The sequence below is a fragment of the Prosopis cineraria genome, unplaced genomic scaffold (assembly GCF_029017545.1).
Source record: "Prosopis cineraria cultivar Desert tree isolate PC_DT_omini unplaced genomic scaffold, ASM2901754v1 PC1474, whole genome shotgun sequence".
NCBI classification, from domain to species: Eukaryota; Viridiplantae; Streptophyta; class Magnoliopsida; order Fabales; family Fabaceae; genus Prosopis; species Prosopis cineraria.
In genome coordinates this window covers 1-13,762 of record NW_026556799.1, presented here as the reverse complement: position 1 = coordinate 13,762, position 13,762 = coordinate 1, and the positions used below count along the sequence as shown (strand labels likewise).

The following is a 13,762-nucleotide window of genomic DNA, read 5'->3' as shown; positions in this document are numbered from 1 at the left end:
TAGTTGCTTAAGTTTTGTATTTTGTTTTGCGTTTCCCTTTCATTTTTATAAAAAGAAAACAAATTAAACGTGACCGTGGGAGTCCAACGTGAGGTCAAGTTTATTTTCAAAATCATCAAAATTATATCTACAACAAACTAATTTTCAAAATAAAATGTTCGTGTTTCAATTAAAGTATTGAAAATCAAATCGATTATTGAACGAGTCAAGCCAACAGGTTACGGGTTAGTTATTTAACCAGGGTTGAATTAGGAGTCAACTCAGAAGGTAAACCGATCATGACTAAAATAATACAATTTAAATAAAAAAGACATTAATCATGAAAACATTCAACAAAATTTAATATTAATCTCTAATATAACCACCCAAAAGTCTAACAATAATAAAATACAACTTCTTAAATATTCATTCTTACAATTACTCGTACAATTTACAACTCTTCAATTACTAAAAAATCTATAACTAATAATCACTAACACTAAAGTGCTTGTTTGGATTTTAGTTGGATATAATAGGTTATAAAAATAATTGATCAAGTGATAAATTTTAATCATAATTGATTATGTTATAACGCAATCTGTTTGGATACTAAAATTGATTTCAACTGTACAAATTATTATAAAAGACATTACTTTTCAAAAATAAATTATTGATAAAGTTGTATTTAATATTAATAAATTTGTTAAACTGTATTTAAGAAGCAAAATATATTATTTAATAATAAAATTGATTCTATAAGCAACCTCCTAGAACTTATTTCAAAACTTGATTTTGGCTCAATAATTAATTATCATACAAAATTAAATTATTAATAAATTTATATATAATATTATTAAATTTTTTAATTTTATTTAACACGATTATGAATTATTGAAAAATTATTGACAAATTAATATGGCAAAATGAGAACCAAAAGTTGGTATGAATAGCTTTAAAAAAGAATCAATTTTGGCATGTTTAACCGATCATGCCAATTATATGCTGTTTGGCTAATTTTGTTTTAAAAAATGATTAAACACTCAAAAATTGATTTTGGATGCAAAACAAATAGGTACAAAATCATCAACAATGACAATTATAATTCATAAATGCTAAGCAACAATCAAATAAATGAATAACAGCAAATAATGGAAGATTAAAACAGTTAAGACACAATTAATTTAAAAGAATACTTAATTTTTTAAGTTCGAACTTACAATTAAAGCCTTCTACTTGAAATTCAAAGTATAAACAGTGAAATCTGATTTAATTGCTTGCTTCCACTGCCTTGCTTTTTAAATTCTCAAGTTGAAATTTTTACTTTTTATTTTTTTTTAATTTTAAAAATAAAAATAAAAAAAAGTGACACAACTGACCCAACAATTCGGTCGGGTTAAGTAGGTTGTCCCGAGTTGACCGTGGGTTAGTCGAGTCACACTAAGTTAGTGGCTGACCGATGTAAGTGGAAACCCATACTGAAAAAGAGATCGAGTCTACAGTTCACGAGCTGAATCGGTTGATCTGGTCCGAGTTTCCATACAATGGTTACAACTAAAACTAGCAAAGTGTGTTAAGAAGGATAATTCACTACGGCCCAATTCAGCCAAAAAATGAATATAGCCCAACAATGATTTTGCTCCATGCACATAAGTGGAACAACACGTTTATGAAGCTATTGACAGAGTTACACCTATTCTTTTTGCCGCCTGAGGTTTTTGACACACTTACAATTAACACACTACACAAAGAGGTACGAGTGGTTATTTGCTCTTTGCAGTGCCAAACTTGAATTTAAAAAGAGTGTACCATTGCTATTTTCTCATACATAGGCAATGAACACGTGATTGAAGATATTGTAACAATCTACCAAACTCATATAAGACTTGCCAGTAAAAAACACCAATCTTGACCTTGCGTCACCTAATCTCAACCAATGCAAATTACTTTTTTTGTGCAAACTTGGCTTCCTAGACTAGCCTTGCATCTATATTTCCCCCTTCGTCTTTACAGAGTGCCCAGCTGTACTTATTTTATCAAGTAATACTATCAAACTTTACGCTCAACACATCGTATTTTGACTGTTCTAGTATATATTTAACTTTTTAAGAAAACTGTGATAAAGAATCTTAAGAACTAACTTAATTGTCTAATTTAATTCATACTTTTGAGAACTTACTCCTTTATATGTTTGGCACATACCTTAAGGGTTGGGATGCTCTGACCCCTTCCTCAAAAATTGAGTCAACAATTTGTTTGCAATTCATTCACATTCAGGGGTCAAATTTGAAGCCTTGCGTGCAATGCATGACAACCCCCCCGCCCCCAACCACACACTCACACAAGCGGGTATGACCATGGCAACTTATTCTAGCCCATCCAAGCAGACGCATTGGTTGAGAGCTTTAACATGCTTTTAGGATGGATGAATCAACAGGAAATGACAAAGATGACTTAATTTGATTGAAACAAATTTGCTCAGATCTTCCTTTTCCGCCCCTGAGAGAGGATGGCGACAAGTAAATAGTACTAGTCAATTATGCTATTTCCTTTGCGTCACAATACAAAGAAGTGCTTCCTTTTTAGCACCCAACGAAAAAACCTTGTTTCTGATGTTGTTAAAGAAATGATAGTATGGAGGTTGATTCTTAAAGGTATCTTATAACCCTCGGGGCATTTTCAACGATTGTCAGTACTTCCATAAACATCTCTATCATTTGCACACACTCGATTCTGCATACAAGAGACATTATGTTGTATTCGCGGGGGAAATAATAAATAAATAAAAGCTAACCAATGATAGAGTGGTTCTACTGGGCAGGTGAGAAGAAGTCAGCACCATCAGCCCTTGAAGAGGCACCGGACAAAGCAGTGGATGACATGGCCTGGCCAAGGATAAAGATTGCTCTCTTAATTTTGTTCTTTGAACTTGACACTTACGTTTGACAATATACTTCATCAAGCTGGTAAGACAAGTTCAATAAATGGATCCCATGACTCGGTCCTGGAACTAACAGTTGGGGCGCACACTATTTTTAAATGGACATGAACAGTATTCTCACCAATGCGCACATATATAAGTATAGAGCTTGCATGCATAAATTGACAGATGTGATACGACATTGGTGCATATACATTGACTCTTATCTTTAATACACAACATTTTTAACTACTCCATGAGAAATCATGATATTAGTTAAAAATAATTTATATTGATAAAATTGAAAAAAAATCATTATTTCTTGTATTAAAGATCAAAGTGTTTTTTCTGCGTGGCTCTCTCCCTAATTTTTCCCAGTGTGACTCTCCCTTAAGGCACAGTCTCTACACTCATCTTATCATGTTATGAATGAATAAGCTTCAAGGGCCAGAAGCGGACTGATTCACCAATCAGCTATTCTGGTGCACTCTACTATGAATGCTTCAATTGTGCACATCTTCCTCGCTGTTTTTTTTTTTTTTTGGTTATCTAGTACTAATACCAATGCTAATACTAATACTAATGACGACGAATAAACTGCTCCATTGAGAAAATGAAAAGATATTTTAAAATTGATTTTCTTATAAATATCTTCCTTGCAATACCGATACGCAAAATACTCAACAAAAACAAAAAATACGATCATTCGTGGATCGTGGCAGAGAGGCAAAACAAACTAGCATCACTCCGAAGCCTCAACTCTGGCATGTGGATGGCATGAGGGAGAGAACCCTCCACGTGAAACCTCTCACGTGCAAGTGAGACCTTCGAAGGAGAGAAAGGGATAACAGAACTTGAAAGCTAGGAACAACTTCGGCTTCGGGGAGACGTTAAAAAGCACAGACAGTTCGCCCGCCGTTCGCAAATTACAAAACGACGTGCTGTCTACCCGCATTCTAGAATAATTGTTTCTCTATTAGAGGCCACCCGTCTTGTACTGGCTCAAGATTTGCCCTTTCCTCCTAATATCTGTTAGTTTAATGGTTGACGCACGTTTAACAGGATGGGCGCTCAGAAGAGCATCCATGCTGGTAAAGGTTAGTAATGCTCAAGCTTTTCATCGTACGCACTGAATTACACAATCATTTTTCTGGGCACCAGCGTATTTCCCATTTCCACTCACAACGCCTTCTACCTGTTCGAGTGTTTAACAGCTAAGATTGACGTTAATGTTGATTTCACTCACAAGCTGTGTGCTTCTTTGATGTTTCCTACACTCAGGTATCGGTTGAATTTATTATTGGAGCACTTTCCTGTTTATCAATCTTGTTTTGAATTTTCATAAGCAAATTTTTTCGCATTTATTTCTCACAGGAGCTCGGGCAGTCCACTTTCCCTGATAATTGGGAGGTAAAAATCTTAGTTTGTTTCTTGCATGTTTATCGTGTTATAATAGTGGAATGCGGATTTAAGATTTTCAGAGATTGTATTACAATGATGTATTGTTAATTGAGTTCTTTGTTGGGGCATATCCCAGAACAGCATAATGATTTATTCCAACTTTTTCTTTTAGTCTTTGCATCAAACATCCTAACTTATTTGGAGGAAGTGAGAAGCTTGATGTTTCGTGGGATAAGGGTCTATATGATTCAAATATCCTGGTTGCTTACAGAAGGCCAAGACCCGAGTGGCTAGCTCAGCAGTCTTTTGTTATACAGGTGTTCATTCTGCTTCTTCTTTATTAATCGTTATTTTGTATGGTATAGGGACAATGCAATGGCATACTGAGCAATATTTATTACTTTCCTGTGGAACTCTCTTTGTGCCCAGTGAAGGAGATTGAGATAAACTAATTAAGCTGTTTTATCTTTGAGATATATAATTTATGGTTCAACATAATAGCATATTCCTGAATTTATAATTCTTGCTCCTTATTCTCTCTCAGCATTCTCTTTCACCCGAGATTGGAGTCCATGGTATACCTATAGAGAACTTCTCCCGTTCAGTCAGTGGAGGCATAAATTTATCTCGATTCTCTTTGGGTTTGGATCTGAATGAACCACCAAGTTCAAAATGGAGAAACACAACCAGCATCAAATTTGAGGTTAAGTTGGACATTTCATGAATCTATCAAACATTCTTGCCCAATTTGTATTTGTTTTCGTGCTTTATAATCATCCACAAGATTACAGTTCTTGGTTTGCTGATGGATAGAGTGGAAACTAATTATTCTAAACTGTGCAGCACGTGCGTCCAGTGAATGATGATGGTCGCTCCATAAGTAGAGATTATGAAGGGTTTCCTTTGACTTGCAGGTAATAACGGCTTCCAGTATTCTTGTACTCTTACTGTTGAACTGATTTGACCGAATGATACAAATTACTTGTTGCAGTGGTAATCCACATGACAGTATGGTAGTGTTAAAGCAGGAGTCTCGATTTGCGAAGGCAGATGATTGTAGCTTTCTCCAAGTAAAGTGTTATTTTTCTACTTTTTTATGTTTAATGTAGGGATCCAGTTGTCTTTGTCTGCCACTGATTGAAAGTCTGTCTCTTTCTCAGTTCAATCTTCAAATAGAACAAGGTATTCCAGTTTTTTCAAAGTGGCTAATCTTCAATCGGTTTAAGTTTGCTGCTTCCAAAGGAATCAAACTTGGACCAACATTTCTCTTGACAAGGTTAGCATTCTCTAGCAGTTGTGGAGTAAATAGTTGCTGTCTTTTTATTTAATGTAACTAAGAGGTGTTAAAGAAGAAATGCTAAATGTTATCAAAGAATCAATGCAATATCATTTGTGATGTCAACCTTAAAAAAAAAAATGTGATGAGTGTTGTATGATACATAGATTCATCATGAAAATGTGAAATTATTGCTATATATATATTAACATTGAGAAGGAATTAGAAGCTAAAAAAATTATCTTCGCAAGGCTAAAAGCTGTGAAGAAAATTTATGATAGGCACAAGTTGTTTTCTGAAGTAATTAGAGACTATCAAAGTGGAACTGCAATAAACTTATAATTTCGGTCTCCAACCAAAAAAAAAAAAAAACTTATATTGCATTAATGTTTAGACTCAAGCATGTGAATCGTGAATCTTGATTTTTACCTGATATATAGTTCTCCTCTTTTTGTATTCTTCCTTTTTTCCACAATCATCCTTACCTTTCCCTCTGGCAGCCTTACAGGCGGTTCAATTGTTGGGGACATGGCTCCTTACCAAGCCTTTTCCGTTGGAGGGCTTGGGAGTGTGCGTGGGTATGGTGAAGGAGCTATTGGGTCAGGGCGATCATGTCTGGTTGCTAATAGTGAACTGAAAATCCCTTTGGTAAGCGATGGCTTTATTCATATTTTTTGTTCGTCCTCTCATCTGCTTTCAGCACTTTTAGGTCCATCAGCCCTGGGCCCATTGCATTCTTATGCTGCTAAACTGTTTCACTTTCGGGCAAAGAACTTGCTTAAGTTGTATTCTGTTAGAAGTGCTACTGTGCTTAGTAAGATGCTAGAAAGTTTGAATTTCCTTTTTCCCCTTTTATGTGGGAGCGTGATCCCATATTGCCTGTCTTATGAAAAAAAAATGCTTTTACAATTTTAAATGTCAAAGTATCTTGATCCCTATTTATAGTATATTATCATTTGGGCAGAGGTTGATGGAGTATTATATCTGGCTGTGTTTGGTCCATTTTGCTTGCAACTTGTGCAACTGGTTAAATTGACTACTGTCCCTATCCAGCCCTACGGTCCCTTATTTTTGCTCCAGTTTTGTGGCTTTATTTGTGTCATCTAAAAATTAGTCATGTATTTTCTTTTTCTGTCACAAAAGCACTCACACACAGAGGCTTAAATACAAGCATGTTACACACATTTTGAATCTATCACGTTTTTTGTTAAATGACCATGTACTAAACTACTTGAGTGCTCGCTTGCCATAGAACAAAATGTTGGAAGCTGCTGTTTTCTTTGATTGTGGAACTGATTTGGGATCTGGTCATCTTGTACCTGGTGAGTAATATTTTTCTTCTCTGGGTACTTGAGAGTGACTTGCAAATTTTCCTCCTATTGAATAAGAGTTCATTTATATTGTGCTTCTCTGGTGCTTGTCAAATGGAAATTGAGCAGTTCCTGTTCAGGCCATTTATGTAGATAAAATGGAATGGCTCAAAAAGTTTATCTGTTTCTGTTGTAATAAACATTGACCCATGGGCAAAACGGCAAAGCTTGATTACACTGTATTTATAATTGAAGAGCCCAGAATAGTGCAGCTGATTGCAGTGGGTCATATTTCATGGACAAGCATTTCATACATAATTTCAGAATCTGAAATCTGGTCTGGATTGGATTTGGAATAATTACAACGACTTCCACTTGAGCATAATTTTATATTGGTATTTTCTGTGGTCAAAGACTAGCATTCGAGGCCTTCCACATGTTTAGGATCATCTGTACTTTTGTCTAATACATAAAAAAAAGATCCATTGTATGGATTTGATGGAATGAAAAGTAGGCTTGGGGTGGGGCACAACAAAATTGTAAATTGAATGATTATGAACCCATCTCACTCAAGCGGTAGTCGAAAGCCTTGTTGCTGAGTGACAATTTGTATTTATATATAAGGGTCACCGTAATAAGAAAGCTAGGGCCATGTCATATTCATGAGAAATGACATTCCATGTTATTTATTTTATTCAGGAGCCCGATCATGAGTTAACACAAATTCCATTCTCATGCAGAACAACGAGTAGGTCACAGAAAAGCAGATCCTTTTTATGCTAGACTTTATCTAACATCGCCTCCCCCACCCCGCAAACATAGTTTTACTTTACTGATTTTCCATTGATACATAATTATTTGGCATGGATTAATTAATTTTGATAACTTTTGGTCTGTCTATTTCTGCATATAGTAAATTACTTTTGCGGCCTTTCTCCTATATCCCTATTTATTTGACAGTGATCTCATGGTGCTAATCTTGGAAATTCAGGAAATCCATCCTTAAGACAGGGTAAACCAGGATCTGGTATTGGGTTAGGATGTGGACTTCGGTTTAAATCACAGTGCGGTCACTTTCAAGTGGATTATGCCATTAATGCATTTCAACAAAGAGCTCTCTATTTTAGTCTCAGCAATTTTGGTTCATGAGATCCTCAAACCCAGGAAGTTGCAGTCGCTGGCCATCTGCTGTATTTTCTCATCCCCGATTAACCGCAGAAGTCTTATGGCAGATTGAATGCTGATGGTACAGAGGCTTGTGCTGTTTCATCCGGAGTTAATCATCACATCAGCTTTAAAAATTTCATTCTCTATAATTTTTTAACCCGACAATAAATTATGTTTGTGGAGAGAGGAGCTGTTAGTACATTCTTTTTCCGGATACAGTACATGATGGATGACCCAATTTTTTCTCCTTGTTTTGTACATGTAGCTGAAATTTTTCTGTGTGGTCTTCCTCTTGTTAATGAATCCAGAAAGATTGATGTTTTACTGTAAATCATGTTCAATCCAAGGAGATATGAGAAAGTTGATACACACGAACGGAAGCAACCTTCTATTTGAGCTTGCCAATAGTTCTGCAGCAAACCCCCCGGGAGGTGGATGAGTTAAGAATTAACATGTATATCTAAATTCTTCTGGACTTTATAGTCTATACCAAAGTGGGGAAAGAGTCTTCAAGACTCCATTTGATTGTGATATAAAAACATAATTTAAAGCACATATTGCACTATGATTATCTTAATTTTGTATAAAGTGATAACGAAGTAGATTTTCTTAGAGCTCGTAATGGCAAGATCCCTTATTCTTGGTTTTTGTAACAGATGCGTATGTTTTGTCATTGCAGATGTTTTGGAACCCATCATGGAAAGTAGCCGATTTATCTATTTCGTCTATTTGTGTGCATGAATTGTTGGATGGTTATTTGGAATGAAAGTGAAGTGGCATTTCAAAAAAAGGGATAGGATAAACATGTCCCGCTGACCATTCATGTAATGTTCCCTTACAATGTGGCCTCTGTTTTGTTGAAGAAAATGTTGGTGGGAATGGCTTTCTGGAGAACCAAAAAAAAAAAAAAAAAAGATGAAGGAGAAAGTTGTGTATGATGTTTTCAAGATGCAAGTAATACTTTTCTTTAAACTTAATTCACCCTCACTTATTCCAATCTTTGAGTGCAAGTTGGGTTGATGTTAAATTTTTTTCAGAATGCAATGAAGACCTTTAAATATGATTTGCACTATCAAAACTCAAACCAAGATAATAATAGTTTTTATTTGGCTTGAGTTTTGGAAGTATAAATCATGTTTAAAGGTTTTCATTATATCTTGAAGGAAATTCATCATCAACCCAACTTGCACCCCAAAATTGGAATAGGTGGGAGCAAATTAAATCTAAAAAAAGTGTTGTTTATATCTTGAAGAATGTCACAAGTCCCACATCGGGGAGCCTCACAAGTATTGTGGGGTTTATAAGTGTGATAGGTTCTCTCACCCAACAGACTAGTCTTTTGAGATGGGTTCTCTCTTTGGGCTTGTGCTCGTCACATTGGTGCTTTCATTGAGAGCCCGGTGTCACGAAAAGAGCTATCTACGGAGGATTCTGATCGGCCGAAGGCCGAGTGAAGTGCCGTGGAGTAAAGCCACTGGGGACGTCGTCTCTTGACAAGGTGGCATTGTCACGAGTATTGTGGGGTTTATAAGTGTGAGAGGCTCTCTCACCCAACAGGCTAGTCTTTTGAGATGAATTCTCCCTTTAAACTTGTGCTTGTCACAAAGAAGTTGTGTATAACTTTCTCCTTCATCTTTATTTCTTTTAGAGCCATGCCCACCAATAAAAAACAAGGCAGAAACCTAACCGTTGATTAATGACATAGCCTTGAAAATGTTTTAAATGAGTCATGATGGAGATCTTTGACGTCCCCGAATCGTTCGGTGAGAAAATATAAAACTACAAAGAGATGTGGTGTTAAGAGAGGTTGCGTTCCTCAGCTTTCTCGTCGAAGTTGGACAAGACCTGCCTTATAAATTAAGGATGATTCCCAATAAATTACATGCATGATTATTGCCTCGATCGATCCCTTCGTTTGTTTCTGTTTGCGTGGAATTGAACCCTCGCGTACAATAAAATCATACTGGTATACTCTTTTTTCTTTTCCTTTTTTTCCATGCCAATCAACTCCTACGTTTATTTTGTCGCCCGTGGATCTCAACATGAAATTATAAAGAACATGACAACGTGCTTTGTTGGAAAGTTTCATTCAGCAAACAACGACCAAGAGGCCATAGGAGACCAAGTTTTTGGCTCTTGTGCGCGGACCTTGATTGTTTTTCAAGTAATTGGAAACTATTTTAATACATGGAGCCCGTGTGATTGGATAAATAATGATCAAACATTCATGCAAGTATAATGTATTCATTGCCGTGTTATGAGTGGTTGAATTCCAGCATGTTCGGGTTAGCTGACGCCAACAACCCAATCCAATACTAGCAATTAGCAAAGATATCAGGACATGAAAAAGAAAAGGAAAAGGAAAAGGAAAATAAAATAAAATAAAAATAAAGACGAGCCCTGCAGAAGCTCAAACAACCACACCCATAAAGGAGTATATCGGACAAGGGCGAGGCTTGCAATTCATCTTTTGAAAGGGTGTATGATGCCATCGTACATTCCCTCACCCGATGAGACATGATTGTTGCTAGATATTTTTTCTGGGTTGAAAGAGTTGGCAGACTCCATGAGGATTAAATGCTTCCTGCCATGGTTGTTTGGAGCTTTGAGATGTTAGACCTCACAGTTCCGTGACCCATGTCCCCAGGTGAGCAACCTGGCACTGAGCAATTGTTCAAGGCAGATATTATACACTATTATATATGAAAAAATGACAATTAAGAATTCCATAGGATCATTAAATATAATTAAGTATTTTAAATTATTAAAATTTTAATAATAAACTGTGATATCTTCTTGAAATTAAAAATAAATGTGAGTTTTCAAAATTATTTTTTAGCAAATGTAAAAAAATAACTGATTGACTCTCACTTAAAAAATTAATAGACATTATTGAAATTACTATTATAAGTTGGGATTATTAATAATCTCAATTAAAAAAATTAGGATCTTTACTTGAAAATGAGATTAACAATAGTTACAACTCGTAATAGTAATTTCAGTAGTCATAACCTATAACACTTAGGATTTTGATTTTTTTAACTAAAATTAACAATAGTCTTAACTCATGATAATAATTTTAATAATATCTTTTCTTAATTTTTCAAACAGTTTATTTATATATTGACGAGTACAAATATTTACAAGCGACTATCGTATAATTATAAGTGCCTTTCAAAAGTTTTATAAGTAAATTTCAGTTTTATATCACAAAACAACCAATTTTTAAGTACAGATCATGATTTTCTCAATTAAAATTAACAATTATCTCAACACAAAATAATAATTCCTGTAGTGTTTTTTCTTAATTTTTTAAATAAGACTCAATAAACTGTTTTTTATGTTTACTCAAAAGCAATTTTATAAATTCATATATTTTTAATTTTAAATAAAGACGATGGTTTATTATTTGAATTTTGATAATTTAAGTTCTTTAATTATAATTAATAATTTTATGATATTTTTAATTACCATTTTTCCTACATATATTGGCCACCACTATACGTTTTTGTGGAATATATATATATATATGTGTGTATGTATAGTAGAATTTTTATAAAATTTATATTTCTTGGTGGAAATCTACTTTTGTAGTATACATGAATAGTATACGATGTAAAAGGAGGCAAGCCGTCGAAATTCTTTTAAGAATTCGCTTGTTTTTATTTATAAAACTGATTAAAATTAGTAATAGCTCCTGCCTCCTCCACGTTCATCTAATATTTCATTCCCCAATATGCTGGCCTCTAGATCTGGTCCTGCATATAGATAGACAATTAGATATATAAATACACATTCATTGCAAACAATTAAATAATTATTGGCAAGGATACCAGTACAGTAAATAGCTATTTACCAATCCTTTTTATCAACGGAAAAAAATTACCAAAAACAACAATCAGAGATGGTGGATTGTCATTGGCCTGAATCCGGGAACGACACGTCGACGCCTGCAAGGCTACTGATAAACAGGCGAAAATGAGTCAAGTCTCTATCCAGAATTTACGCTCTAAAGTGCAACCTACTTTAAGTGAAACTTAATTTATTTATTAATTTAAATTTATTTAATTAAATAAGTTAGGTTTAATCTTTTAAAATCTAACATACAAGTTTAACATATCAATTTATTTAAATAAATATTATGCAACATATCACACACACGTTATTTTCACAATTTACTTTTTAATAATCTATTTTTTTATTGTTAGTTATATTTCCAATCAGATTAAACATATATATTACTTTTATATTATTATTTTATTATTTATTATATTATAGTTAATAAATTTTTTTAATTATTATTTATTATAATTGATAAATTAGACTGTATATTTAAAACATTTAAAATTAAAATATGAGCTTATTTAAAAAGTTTATTTTTGAATAAATTTTTAAATAAACTTTTAAAAACAAGCCATATTTTAAATATGTTTAAATTTAAACAGTAAAAAAACTTTATATAAATTTAAAATTAAATTCAAGCTTTTAATTTATCATAATTAAAGCCTCATTCGACCGAATCGATTTTCACTTCTACCGGCAAACAACGCCAACATGGATTTTTATCCTTTCGACTAACAACGCCATCAAGGAAATAAAATTTGTAATTTAAAAAAAAATCGAGAAAGAGAAAGAACCCCACCGACACCTTCAATTTTTGTCGTGACCGAAAACGTCCGCTCATTGCACTTTCCAAGTCAAAGCACTGGCCCCAGCCTCGGCTGCCCAATGTGAAGTCAGAATTTATTTTTCTTTTATTGCCATATCAACCTCATCTTTTTGCTTGATGAAAATGCGAAACTTGCACCCTCCGTTTTAAAAATATAAAATATTTTAATTTAATACTTAAAGGTATAACTTATAATTTTTTAAAATATTTTAATAAATAAATTAATTTATTTTATTTTAAAATAAAAATTTATTAAATATGAAAAGATGATAATAATTTAAAAATAAACTATTATTTTATTGAAGGTGAGACTTTATTAAAAATATTTCATATTTTTAAATGAATGAAATATTAGTCACCAAATATTTACAAAATGTTAATAACAAATCAGAAAGCTACTATTTCTTCTTACATTTCCGATCACGTTAAAATGCTGAAATTTTTTCCTTTATTATAAAATCAGTTTCAAGTATCCTCAGGTTTAAAAAAATGTGTTCATAGAAAATGTGAGTGCCATTAAGGTAATCCAATCTGAACACGCGTATATGAAAGGGTTCGGCATAGTGGGGTGCATAGTCCGGATCTAACGGTCTGGGGACTCAATTTTCTCTTCCCAGGGAAAAGAAAGGAATCTACTCTCGCTTTTTATTGTTTCCTTCTTTATTTTTAAATACTAATAATTCAATAGCGACCGTGGACGCAAGAGTTCCTCAGGCTGATTCGTTTTCTACACGGTTCATCCTTACGTGCAGATTGACAACCCAAGTCCTTTAATTAGCCAGTCCTCCAAAACCGCAAGATCATTGCTTTATTGTGATAAATAGAAAATTCCAAAAAGAAACAAAAACAAAGATAAAGTGGAGGAGGAATGGAGGGGGAATCTGAATCCTCTTCACTCACCTCTCTTCCTCTCTCCTTCGGCCAGATCCCGGGAATGAAATAAAAGGACAAAAGTTCCCTGTAAGGGCGAAATTGATTGGAGCATGGACAAATAATTTTGCCAAACTAGGTTTTATATCCATGCAATGCATGAAAAAATTAAG

General features: G+C 33.9%; 1 protein-coding gene across 1 annotated transcript; it reads left to right on the top strand.

Moving 5' to 3' along the window:
- Positions 1-3,601: 3,601 nt before the first annotated feature.
- Positions 3,602-8,664, top strand: LOC129300197 (outer envelope protein 39, chloroplastic-like). Its single transcript, XM_054938740.1, has 11 exons — positions 3,602-3,993; positions 4,111-4,177; positions 4,271-4,306; positions 4,470-4,614; positions 4,842-5,000; positions 5,141-5,211; positions 5,289-5,367; positions 5,458-5,573; positions 6,074-6,221; positions 6,826-6,895; positions 7,875-8,664. The coding sequence occupies exons 1-11, from the start codon at positions 3,960-3,962 to the stop codon at positions 8,030-8,032; spliced, it is 1,083 nt and encodes a 360-aa protein (XP_054794715.1). The 5' UTR covers positions 3,602-3,959; the 3' UTR covers positions 8,033-8,664.
- The last annotated feature ends 5,098 nt before the right edge of the window (positions 8,665-13,762 follow it).